The sequence below is a fragment of the Pseudochaenichthys georgianus genome, chromosome 9 (assembly GCF_902827115.2).
Source record: "Pseudochaenichthys georgianus chromosome 9, fPseGeo1.2, whole genome shotgun sequence".
NCBI lineage: Eukaryota > Metazoa > Chordata > Actinopteri > Perciformes > Channichthyidae > Pseudochaenichthys > Pseudochaenichthys georgianus.
The window spans coordinates 22,005,335-22,017,997 of NC_047511.1; the positions used below are offsets into that span (position 1 = coordinate 22,005,335).

The 12,663-nt window shown below is 40.4% G+C and overlaps 1 protein-coding gene across 1 annotated transcript in view; it reads right to left on the reverse strand.

The window, feature by feature from the left end:
• Positions 1 to 283: 283 nt before the first annotated feature.
• Positions 284 to 12,663, reverse strand: part of msh3 (mutS homolog 3 (E. coli)) — a 48,322-nt gene continuing 35,942 nt past the window's right edge. The window contains exons 21-24 of the mRNA XM_034092060.2: positions 12,381 to 12,567; positions 3,647 to 3,773; positions 3,287 to 3,455; positions 284 to 623 (exon numbers count right to left, since the gene is read on the reverse strand). Of these exons, the coding sequence (XP_033947951.1) occupies positions 497 to 623; positions 3,287 to 3,455; positions 3,647 to 3,773; positions 12,381 to 12,567 (610 nt within the window). The 3' untranslated portion in view covers positions 284 to 496. The remainder of the gene's footprint in view (positions 624 to 3,286; positions 3,456 to 3,646; positions 3,774 to 12,380; positions 12,568 to 12,663) is intronic.

The following is a 12,663-nucleotide window of genomic DNA, read 5'->3' on the forward strand; positions in this document are numbered from 1 at the left end:
CATGAACATTTTTTGTTTAAATGGAAATTCCAGAAATTTAAGAAATTCAAATCTACAGGTCTTGAAAGATAGCATATTTGAAAAACCCAGGTCCAGAGGTATAGCAGGCTAAAAGACCTCAGCCCTAGCTGCTACTAGCGTAACAAACATTTCCAATCGCAAGCGTCGAGATGCATTTTGGGTAATGTAAGTTCCAAATATTTCAAAGAAAGAAGACTGAGGAAAAATACATCAAAGGTCCAGCTGCATCAAAGTTTCTTTAAGGTGAAGAACAGCAAGTATATTGTTTTCATTTTTTAATCATCAAACACTGATTTCAAATGTAGTCTGGAAGTGAAATCTTGTCAGTCCGTATTAACTGATATTTGGAATACAGCTACAGTTCACATGATGGTGACACACACACGTACATGCAAACACTAACAAAAACGACTCCACTCATTCTAAGACAAGTTTGTACTTCTGAACCTCTGTGTGTATTCTTCTTTGAGCAGGATCATTCACTGATTGCAGGGTGTGTGTTTTCCTGGTGTTGCACCAATGAAGAGTGTGACTGCAACCACGCCATGAGGGATGATCTGTCCGAGATGCTCAAGAGATCTGAGAGAAGTTTTTTAGTCCTCCTAAAGGAACGGAGACACAGTGACAAACAGTTTAACAAAACATTGTATATTAGACTATTGTATATTCTCACATCCCCCGTTTGTGTTCAGCCTAAATATACCGTGTGTGAGAGCACAATAAAATCCCTCTTCTTTCGTACAACCAGCAGCCCAACTCCTCTGTGTACGATTATTGTTTACTCAGCACGGCTTCACTTCAGCAAAGGACAAATATTTAATATAGGGAGGATTACATATGCGTGTGTGTGTGTGTGTGTGTGTGTGTGTGTGTGTGTGTGTGTGTGTGTGTGTGTGTGTGTGTGTGTGTCAGATATTTCATATTGTGAGGATTAGTAAGGCAGAGGCTAAGCAGCAATCAAGTCCCAGTAGGATGTCTGTTACAGAGCGAAAGAGATGCAGTGTACACCAGAGTTCCCGTTAGAATATTTTTTCGCCAGTCAACATGTCGGTTAAAGTTTAAATCTTCCGGACAAAATGAGAAAACTGCCGGTCTTCTTTGTTATTTATTGTGCTTTAAAACAAATTAATATGATTCGATATTAAACAAACTAATTATAGTAGATTAACTACATTATTCAAAAGTGTACAGTAACTTACAATAACACGGGAATAATAAACGGAGCGCTCTCCCTCTCCTGACAGCCCGTCAGTATCATGCAGCTCGCGGATCCAGTAATGAGTGACCCGACAGTAAAACTAAACATATCTATAACAAGTTACGGTAGTTTGAGAGGTCATTAAAATAGCTACGTGTGATATTCTAACCTGAAGTGTGTGTTTTGTTCTGTGATCATGCAGAGCTGCGTGTCGACTCGTCAGCAGCAGCTGATCTCTCTCTCCCGTCAGATTAGACTTCACTCGCGTTTATGTCCATATCGATCAGATCTAGCTAGTTCTAGCTAATGATATGACTACCTGCTTATTAAAAGACACCTAAACAATAAGTGTCGCTATGCAACCGGGTGAGGCCGCAAAGTATAGCGCAGCATTATGCATTTATTTACATGCCCACCGGAACCCCGAGGCATTACCAACAGATCAACGCACAATCAACCCACACAGGACATCTCTTTCTCCACATGAAGTGTTAGACATTAGAATTGACTATTCTTGTCTGTCACATACTCTTTTGTCTGTCACATAAATGGCGCAAGTTGCGCAACTGATGTGGTCTTGCGGTAAGCGGAAATTATTTTGAACGGACACTTTGACCGGAGAGATTTAGATTTGCCGGTCTTCAGCATATTTTACCGGTCGTAGTCCGGTAATTACCGACTAACGGGAACTCTGGTTTACACGCCCACGGAGAAAAAAAAAGGTGTATTGAGAGAAAGTGCCCCCTTACTGTGTATCGCTCACTGATTGGACGATGCAGTGCATGCACTGATCTGTTGCTTCTTGACATGAGAGCAGTTTCCCAGCGGAGTGAAGAAGACACATGAACCTCACGAGTCACTCCTCAGTTTATACCGTGTTTTGTTTCAATTAATGTATCATTTAGTTACAAATATGTGATATATCTGAACAACAAAGTGGTCAAAAATCATTGTATTCATTTATTGGAAACATTTTCATGATCGCTTTTTTCGTTTTACATTTTCATTTATTGTCAATCCATTCAGTCAGTCATTAAGTGCTATTTAAAATGTTAATTTGCTACATATCCAAACAAACAACCAAAGTGTGCAATCCAATGAATGTTAATCTAACTGGGTTTTGATAGATAACATATCTCTTTTTCTTCTCAATTATTTTATTTATTGTGTGCAATCTAATCAATATTAATCCAACTAATGTTCGTTTATACATTTTAAGAATGGCGTTTATCTTTTTTGAGAATTAGTTCTCATTTTATTTTAATAATTGATACAAATGTTTGTGTCAGTAAATGTGTGGCGGGGTGTTTGTGAAAATAACGGGGACAGAGCTGCTGTCAGACGATCAGCTGTGCGGAGTCATCACAAACGGACGTAACTTCAGGTGACGCTCCGGAGGAAAGGACGTCGCATTGCTCTTAAAACTCATTTCCCTGCTTCTCGTGGTTTCCTTGCGTCCCTCCATGCTTCCCTGGTGGGAGGGACTAGTCGCAGGGAAACGACGCAAGTGAGTGACGCAAGGATTCCATTTAACCGAAGTGAGATGCAGCCAAACTAAAACTAAAAGCAGCTAAAACTGGAATTCCATCCCTTAGAATTAAAGAGGCCACAGTTTTCAGCGGTCTGATTTTCCACTATTATTGGTTCTAAGGTCTTAGCACAAAATTAAATCAAGTTCATGTGAGTCTTAAGTTTAAATAAACATTCAGTATAGTGTCAGCAGAACTTTCTTGGGTTATCTTTTTTATAAGCAGTAAAGCTCCATTTGCACAGGAAAACGATTTATTTTGAGAGGTTTTAAAGAAATTATTAAACTGGAATAATCTTGGGGGACTTGAAAGTAGAAATCAAAGCAGAGGAGGCTGAATTTTACTCTTTGATATGCGTCAGGCTCTACATTTCCCAAAATGCTACTTGTGTTTATATCATAATGGTGTTTTAAGGCGCTCAAGCACAAAAAAGGCAGAACCACATATTGTTCTTCTGTTCACCTGGCTAACATCAGGACTAAAGATAAAATAACTGCCTTCATGATAAGATTGGTACGTGTATTCGTGTTTGCTGTACCTCCTGGCGTTGACCGTGTTCTCCAGCTCTCGAGCTTTGCGTGCAGCAGTGTGTAGTATAGGGACTGGGATGTCAACCAATCGGGCAACATTGAGACCATAGCTCCGTCCTGCAGCTCCTTCAGTTAGCTGGTAGAGGAAAGTGATGAACTCTGGCTGGACCTCTCCGTCTGTCAGCATATGCACATATATATATAGATAAACAAGTTAAAAATAAACAAGTGCAACGTGATTATGATTCAAAAAAGTAAGATTCATGTAAATGTAGCAGACCTGCAAGGCAGCAGTCAACCGCTACAATACGTGACATAAAAACTTTAAAATCATTTTTAAATACACACAACAATGGGCACACACATACCGTCAGTGTTTATGTCAGGTTCATTGAGTAGGAAAGCCATGTGGAAGTTCGACACGTGTTCAGGATACACCCGCTCCAACTCACACAGAGGAGGGTAATGGGTCACAAACAGGGTGAGGGCTTTCACCTAAGAAAAGGACGCAGAGTGCAGTGTTGATGCTAGGTCTAAAAGCCTGCCAGATACACTGTGCAATATACTGCTCTTGATGTTGAAGTATGGAAAAACTGCATAAACAGGATCAGCCAGGTGATATGTGATCTGTACATTGTGCTCACATTGGATAAGAAAAAATTCACAGCTGAGGGGTTGAATCAAACAGGAGGAAGGAAGTCATTTCATCAAATCAGTCACTGTTTTAAAGAGGCCTTTCTGAGAAGCCTGTCACTTGTGTTGTTTCCTACAATCAAGACATAGGTAAAGTGAGAAAGTAAGTACAGGCTGTAGAGTAATATCACATGTAGTAGCCCTCTGCCTGCTATGTTTGGTTTTATTGATAACACAACTACCACCTTCCCTCCTACTCACCAGTTTTGCAGGGAGCCTGTGAAAAATGAAAACTTTTCACATAATGCAGTCAACAAAATCATGTTGAAAACTGAAGTAAATACTCTAGTTGTATTTGTCATTATCTGTTCAAACACCCAATCGCAGATGTATTTTTTTCTATTACGAGGTGTTACAGGATCATGTTCATTGAATAATGATCACACATGGCAATCAATGAGCCAAAGTCACATAAAACACAGTGATGAAACCGAAACATTCTTATAAACAAGAACACAAAATTAACAAGTGTAGTAGTTTATAGTGCTTTGTAAGGCTCCTGCTCACAATGACAGTCATTTTGACTTAATGGTGGCGTTAAGGCAGCATGTGAGTTATTACAGTTCATCCTGAGGTGGCATGACAGACTCTATTACATGTTATATGATATAAATATATGTATATAAAATAAACCACCATAGTTGCCGACATACATCACTTAAATCTAGTGTCAACCTTTTCTGCCCATCTCCGCTGCTACTGCACTGAAACTGTACTTTGAACATTTTAAATATATTAACATTTTAAATTGTATACCCCGTTTATCTAGGCCCTTTTTGTTTTGTTTTATGTATATATGTCACACTGTGGGAAACGGTATCTCGAGATTTCTGGATGTAACACATGTAGTAATTTTGACAAAGCTAACTTTGACTTTGACTAAATTGTCCTTAAAATGAAAGTCGGGGATCCCCAATCTAAGCAGGGAAGATGAATGTCTAAACAACAAACACGATGCAATCAACAAATTAGATCAGGGATTGTTGACCTGTAGGTCTGGATCTCAACAGTGAGTAATGAGATTTAAATGAAAATGACTTGGTAATGGAAAATAATAATTCTGCTAAACAACATTTATTGATTATGATATTTGATACGATATATATATATATATATATATATATATATAAATAATAACGACGAGTATGCAGTCTGTTACAATTACATCACAAGTAGACATAGAATGACATTAAGTTTGGCAACCACTGTGATATTCTATTGGATAAGACAGAGAATGTGACTTGATTGTGGCATGGAAAAAATCACCTAATTCATTGCAATTCATCCCAGCATGAATTTCTGCAAAAACTTAATTGTAGTAGGCGGGGGGGGAAAAACAGAAAGACAAAAGACAAAGAAGACATAAAGTGATACATATACCAAATGGTGTGCCTAATAACAAATGTTGCATTATGTAACCCTGTCTGCGTTGCCACAACTGAGCAAAAGTATCAGAAAAACGAAGACCATCTCTATCTATCTTACTGTGTGTAACACCCTGCAGTGTGCTGAGCTAATAACACATGAAGACATCCTTTGTGAATATTACTACCAGCATAAACACATACATACAGCATTATGTCACTTTTTCCTCGCATCAGTCTTTAGTTTTTTCTTTCTCTGAAGGATGTCTAAAGTCAATCAGTCTGTTTTTCTGCATTTCACTATGAACAGCACACATCCTGGGGGGATGTAGCCAAATTAAAGCACTTTGCCTCCTCTCTGTATTCCTTAATCTCTTTTAGGCTTAGGGGCAACCCAAAGACTACATGATCAAAATCTGGTATTAAGGTTAAGACTTTAACATTATTGAAAGCAGGGGGGTTACTCCCTCTACCTCTCTCTCAGGCTGCGGCCACACAAGGACGAAAACGGCTAAACGCATAGGATTAACGCAATCGCAAACAAGCTTCCCTCCACACGCAATAGTTATCCGGGTAGTGTCTGTCCACACGAGACCGCTCCGTTTAGCTCCAACCGCTGGAGAAGCTGCAGTACATATGCAGGAGCCTGTACGTGGCGCTGTAACTTCCTCCACAAAAGCAGCGAAGAAGCATGGTTGTCATGGTTGCCCTTCTGTTTATTCCCCGCGGTGGGGCCCGAGGGAACCGGGCAGAGTTTTTCGCCAGTCAACGTGTATTAAAGTTTAAATCTTCCGGACACAATTATAAAAGTGCCGGTCAAAGGTCTTCTTTGTTATTTATTGAGCTTTAAAACAAATGAATAACGACTCTATATAATATAATAATAAAATACACGGAGCCTCTCTTTTTCCTCCCTCTCTTCGGACAGCGCCAGTGTCTGTCTCATGCAGCAGCTCATCCAGTAATCAGTGACCCGGCCGACTGTAAAAATAAACATTTATAACTAGTTTAGGGAGTTTGAGAGGTAATTAAAATAGCTAAGGGTGATGATCTGACTTGAAGTGTGTGTTTTGCTGCAGCGGGAGGAGCTGCAGGTGAGCAGAGCTGCGTGTCTCCGTCCTGTCAGATTAGACTTCACTCGCGTTTAGGTCCATATCGAGAGAAAGATAAATAATCTGAATTCAGTGTGCAGTTAACTTTGACGCGGGGGTGAGCAGCAGAGGTGGGGAGAGGCGGGGCTATTACCTCATCATTATCAGAAAATGATCGTATAGGGCGCACACACGGAGCCGTTGGACCCCCCAGAGCGTTGCGTATGCCGTTCTATCCACCTTGGGACCCGTTATCGTTTCCTCAGTCGTTTAGTGCCGTATTCGGTCGTCCTCGTGTGGCCGAACGGTCTATATGACACTAAACAGTAACGCAAACGACCGTTTTCGTCCTCGTGTGGCCGCAGCCTCAAATACATCTTTTTCACTTCTCTCTCAGGACAGCCGCTGGGAGATCTTTAGTAAAACAAATGTGTTTCCTTTTCCTGCCTAATCTAACTGAATGGCAGTAGGCAGTGTGCAATATAATAACATAATAAATAAGTGATTATGAGTTGAAAACAAAATGTTGAAACAAAAAAACTAATGCTTGATTAAATATCCCAAAAACTAACGTTTTAATAGTAGTTGAGCCTGACGATGAAAGACAATTATAAATTGTGTATGAGCTCTCATGGTGAGGCAGGCCTGAGTCTTACATCATCGCAGCAGACAGGCGCTGCAGGACTCGGCCGGCTCCAAGATCGTCCGCTAACCGCTCGGGCTAAGAAAGGTCAGACGTCACTGGTAATACCTCCCTCTGAAAGAGACGTGCATGGAGACTCCCACATGCTTCAAACAAAGGAACGGAGAACTACACACAAACACACACGCTCACAAAAGCATGCCACTTCGATCATTCCTGTCCACCTACACTGAAAGGTAAAAACAAACGGAGCGTGTCACAGGGAGGCTGCAGCCTAGCTAATGGTCTGATTAGGGGCTAATAGCAGCTCATTACAAGAGCACCCTTGGGTGAGCTGACAGCTGTGCTCTGCAGAGCCCCATGTTCTGATGAAATCTGTGCTGAAAAAATTCGTCAATTAATCGATTAGTCGGTAACTACAACAATTCCTCATGGCCATTTCAAAGATAACAATCGTTTAAATCAAGATGCACATCGAAGTTTAAATGTCTGGTTCAATTGAAGAAGCAGTTTAAAGACAATATTTGATGTTTTTACCTTTCGTTTCTTTGTGGTGAACACTATCACAAACAATGGCTTATTTGCACAGATATGACGCAACATTAGCGTGTGTTACTGTCCTGTATGTATCACTATTAAAACAAATAAAGACAATGAGCTGAAAGACACTGAAACAGTCTGATGAGGAGCTAAAGAGTAATTTCATTATCATTTCCACTACAAGAAACATAATTTTATAAACATGTAAACTTAAAAATACAGATGAGTGCAGCTTTCAGTTAATTGACAAGGCAAGGCAAGGCAAGTTTATTTATATAGCACTTTTCGACGCAGGGTAATTCAAAGTGAAGGAAAGGAAAATGAAAACTGATAAAGATCAAGTAAAATGCTGGAAAATTACGATTCAGGTTAAATGGCGTGTATTATCTTTATTATTATGAAAATAAGATTGTTAAAACGGGGTGAGGGAATCTTGGAACATTGCTCTCCCTCACTGCTTATGAATAGTGTCAGTCTGGGACTTGAAAAAAAGAAGAACATCTATAAATATCCACTCCTAATGTAAGCTAAAATGTTCTGCATGTTTATAAACAGATAGAGGAATGCTTGGAGCACTCAATCATAAAGTAGGCTGAGTCCAGAAGAGACAGGGTGTGTGTTCAGCTCACTGGACAAAACAGCATCTCAGGTTTCTCGGTCACAAGCCGATAACACTTTCTCCATATCATGTCATCTTGCCTACCTCTTCCTCTCCTATATGCCTCTGATTATCAGCTCCAAATTGCTGTCTGTTTCGCTGTACACCTGTAGAGATATGTTGTTGAAGACACAGGTTTGCCTCCACTCGAAAAATCTGATCCAGAGGCTGCAGTTGTCAACTCCACTCTTGCTGTGTCTCTGTCTTGTTACTTCTCTCTATCCTGTTAGACACAAATCCAATGCTGACTCAAGTAGACACCCTTTGTGTTCTCACCTCACAACTAACAAGGCTCTTACCAAGGTGCTGTGTGAGTGTGTGACAGGAAGAGATTTGATGGAATTGATGCCTGCATGTTTGTCACTAACCTCTGACTTTGACTGAGACTTAATCCTCTTTTCTAAGTGGCTTAGCTTATTGGAGTAAGGGTCAATGATGGGTGCGTAAGTGCTAAACTTTTCTTTAGGTTATATTCAGTCTTCTGTTTGATTAGAAATATATCCTGGGTGCAATGGTAAGGGCTTAAATTATCCAGTATTTTATGATTTGAGTTCAACAATAGAAGTATAAATCGGTGGTAGAAAATATATTTCTTGTATCATCTTGTAACTTTTCCCATTTTGATTCCATTATATCCCTGTCTGTAGTCCCCACCCACACACTCCAAACCATGTTTGGCATGCAATGGAGAAACACAATTCTCACCATTGAACATGCAAGAGCTGAAATAAAATACAAAGGAATGGAATTACAACGAATTGAAAGCAAACTGACAAGTATCTCCCCCATGTGCAGTATGTACAACAGTGCAGAAACGGAGCAGTGCAGAGTGCAGTGGAGCACACGTGGGTCTTCTTAGGAGCTCTGTGCATCAGGGTGAGCATAACAGACCATTAACGCCCACACGGAGCGAAACATCCTACTGAAAATGCACCCATTAGTGTGCAACCAAAAGTACGTTTTAGTGAGTACAAGTTCTCCTGTGAGGCAAGTGTAAAGCTGGGCCTGATTCTGCTTGTTTATACAGTGCAGTATTACAATGTTATTGCAGTTACATTCAGGCCTGAGTCATTGTACAAGTAGAGAGCGATGCATAGTGATGAGCTCTGTGTGAACGGCAGGACCTGCTGTTGGTGTGAATAAAAGTGAGAGTCCAAGTGAGTCTGAGGGTGAGTAATGGCTAAAGAAGAGGACAGTATGAGGTAACATCACGGCTAGAATGAGAATGAAACACGTACTGAAGCAACAAACCGTGTGCTGGTCGTGATCGATTTCACATTAAAACCCAGCAACTTCTGACAGAAGCAGCTCCTGTTTTTTCGTGATCGTCTCTCCTCTGCTTTTCTGTTTCTTTTTCTCTTCCTGTCTCTTTTATTGAGTGGTGTTATGAAACCCATCTACATTCTTAACTACCTCTCAGGTGAGTGCTAGGGGACAGGGAAAGGTGTGTAACTATAACAACCGAGTCAAAGGAGGAGTAGTCTGACTTTTGACGTGAGCAGTTGAGTCCGGAAAGGAGGAGGAGGAGGAGGAGGAGGAGGAGGAGGAGGAGGAGGAGGAGGAGGAGGAGGAGGAGGAGGAGGAGGAGGAGGAGGAGGGAGAATTACAGACTCTGCCGGTCTGCCTGTACTGAAAAGGCCTTTTGCTGCAAAGCATAACTTCCTGTTTGTGTCTTTCTTAATAGCAAGACTTTTCTAACAAATCAATGGTGTTATACAACAGGTAGTTAGAGAGCTCCTTCCTGCAGCCTGCTGCATTAGCTGCGACTTACACATTTGCGTTCTATGTTTTCCAGCAGGATTACATAACCCCTGAGATTCTGTCCTAAAATTAATGCGGAACTGGCAAATCACTGGAAGGAGTTTTCAAAGATACATGTTTATTCATCTATATTTGAACAAGGGGAACCTCAGGGCAATTTGGAGCTTTTTGACTAAGACTTTGGAAAACAGAAAATAAACAAATTCCAGCAGTCAGAGATTGGATACAGCTTGGAAAATTACCCTGAAGGCATCAGTGAGAGAGTAAGGATATTCTAGTGGTAAAACGACATCAATGGGATCTGACAGAGGACCAAAGGGGGAGCTGCACCCTGGGGCTCATCTTCCCACTATAGGACGCCCCAAACTGAGGATCAACGGTTTGTGCATCATCAGCCGTTATAATAGCTGGTGAGGTGCTTATTTACTACAGCCAGGAAAACAAAGTTCCTAAAGTGCAAAATGTAATGTTCACCAAGGTCAGGGTGGAACATGTGAGTTGATAAATCTTTTTCCCCAGAGAAGCTACAACCTGGAGGGCTCACACACAGCAACTCACCACACAGCTGTAAAGAACACTAGACCTCTGTAAATCTACATTTGTAAGCATGTTTTTGTTTTGTTATGTACGTCTTGCAGACTGCAATCCATAGGAGGACTTAACATTGATATATTGGCATTGGTGTCCAGCTTGGCAGATATGCAAAACTCTTATTTTATTGTCTCCTGATTCAAGTTTTAAAGCTACAGTAAAGGAATGTCAGGCCACTTGAGGGCATCTTAAAAGGCTAAATGCACAACCTCCCCTTTAAAGTGGATGTTGCTAACATTAGCAAACTGTCTGTATTCATATCACGCAAATAAAGAGCAATATAGGGAGTCTACAAGTCCAATATTAAAATATGAATTGCAGTTTTAAATACATTTGTCACAATTGATATTACATACATTTTAAAGGAATTATTTTTATTTTAAGTATAGCTAGCATAATAATGGCATCCTTTCTGTATTACACTGTACATTTTGAGAAACAATCCTGTTTTCAGCATTAATATAAATCTTATCACTACTGTATACTGTATGCACATATTTTTAACATGTTTATTGTTGTTATATATATATATATATATATATATATATTGTAGAACTGTGTAGTAATATGTGGAAATTAAAGTATACATTTGCAATTTATGTTCACTAATTATGTTGATACAAATAGGATTACCTTGGAAAACATGTAACATAAAACAAAGAGGACGCCTTATTTGAATGTAGATTATACTTTACAGCTGTTACCAGCTTAGAAAATGAACAGCTGTGTGCCCTAATTGATGCCACAACGTCAAGCACACAACGCAAGTCAAACCGTAATAATGAGTGCTCTATGCGTACAGTATTTTATTGTTTGTTTAATATAAATTGGCACCAACAACTACTGCAAGTCAACAATGATTGAATTTCCAATGTGGGTACATGTAATAACCCCTTCACTGACACAAGCACCCCCCTTTTCTGGGGTACTACTTATCTGTTTTGTCAATATGGAGATGTGCTACATTTTGCAACACATTTGACTGTGCAGGATTTATAATCCCAGCAGAACACCCAGCCTCTCTCGTAAAATACTGAAACCTCAGCACCTTTTGCTCTCTTCTCTTCGGCTTCGATTGCTAAAATTGGACAATACTGATTTTCGAACCCAACATTTTAACAATGGCTGACAAAAATAAGCAGGAAACATATCATTAGCAAAAGGCACCAACGCCTACGGACACATATGATCCCTTGAGAGTGCAAAGATGAAGATTGGACAACCCGTCATGGGCCTTGAATGTATGAATATTTCATGTAAGTCAAATGAGGCATGCAGCAATGCAACATCCCTTGAACATGTAGGTACCTAGGGATCACTCCCTCTCTCTCTCCTTCCTTTTCCATTGCAGCTCGCACTTTCCCAGAATATGAACATTATAGATCAAGCCTGCTCTGTTCTCAAGAGCTGCTCGGCTGCTAAAGGCTTCTCTGGAGCCTCGTATTTCTCTCTGAGAGCAAACGATCACTGCATACTGCAGAGCACACAGCCACATACTATCAAACATGGACACACATACACACACCTCGAGGCTCAATGGTTAATTGGGCTTGCGTTGAGATCCAACAAATCAGGTGGATGAATACAGTATGCGTTTGTAGTATTTCACATTATTTTTCACTTCGGGTACCACAATGTAACGCATATGTCCTCTCATTGTCTTCCCTCTCATCCCTTTTCTTCCCTTCTTAAAATATTTAAATCTGTGTGTATGACCATGACATCAGTAAAAAGAATCCATTCAAACAAACACAAACTTACATCTCTGATGAAGTACTCCAAGGTGGCATAGGCGATGGCAATACCATCATGAGTGCTCGTGCCCCGTCCCAGCTCATCAAGGATCACCAATGAACGGTCGGTTGCACGAGAAATTATCTCTGAGGCTTCAGTCAACTCTTCCATGAATGTACTTCGGCCTTTGTAGATGTTGTCTGAAGCCCCCATCCTGATAAACACACCAAGACATAGATCAGAGATTAGAAAACAGTCGAAGGGTAACAGGTTATGATGCTGAGATCAGATCACACAATCTTTCAATCCC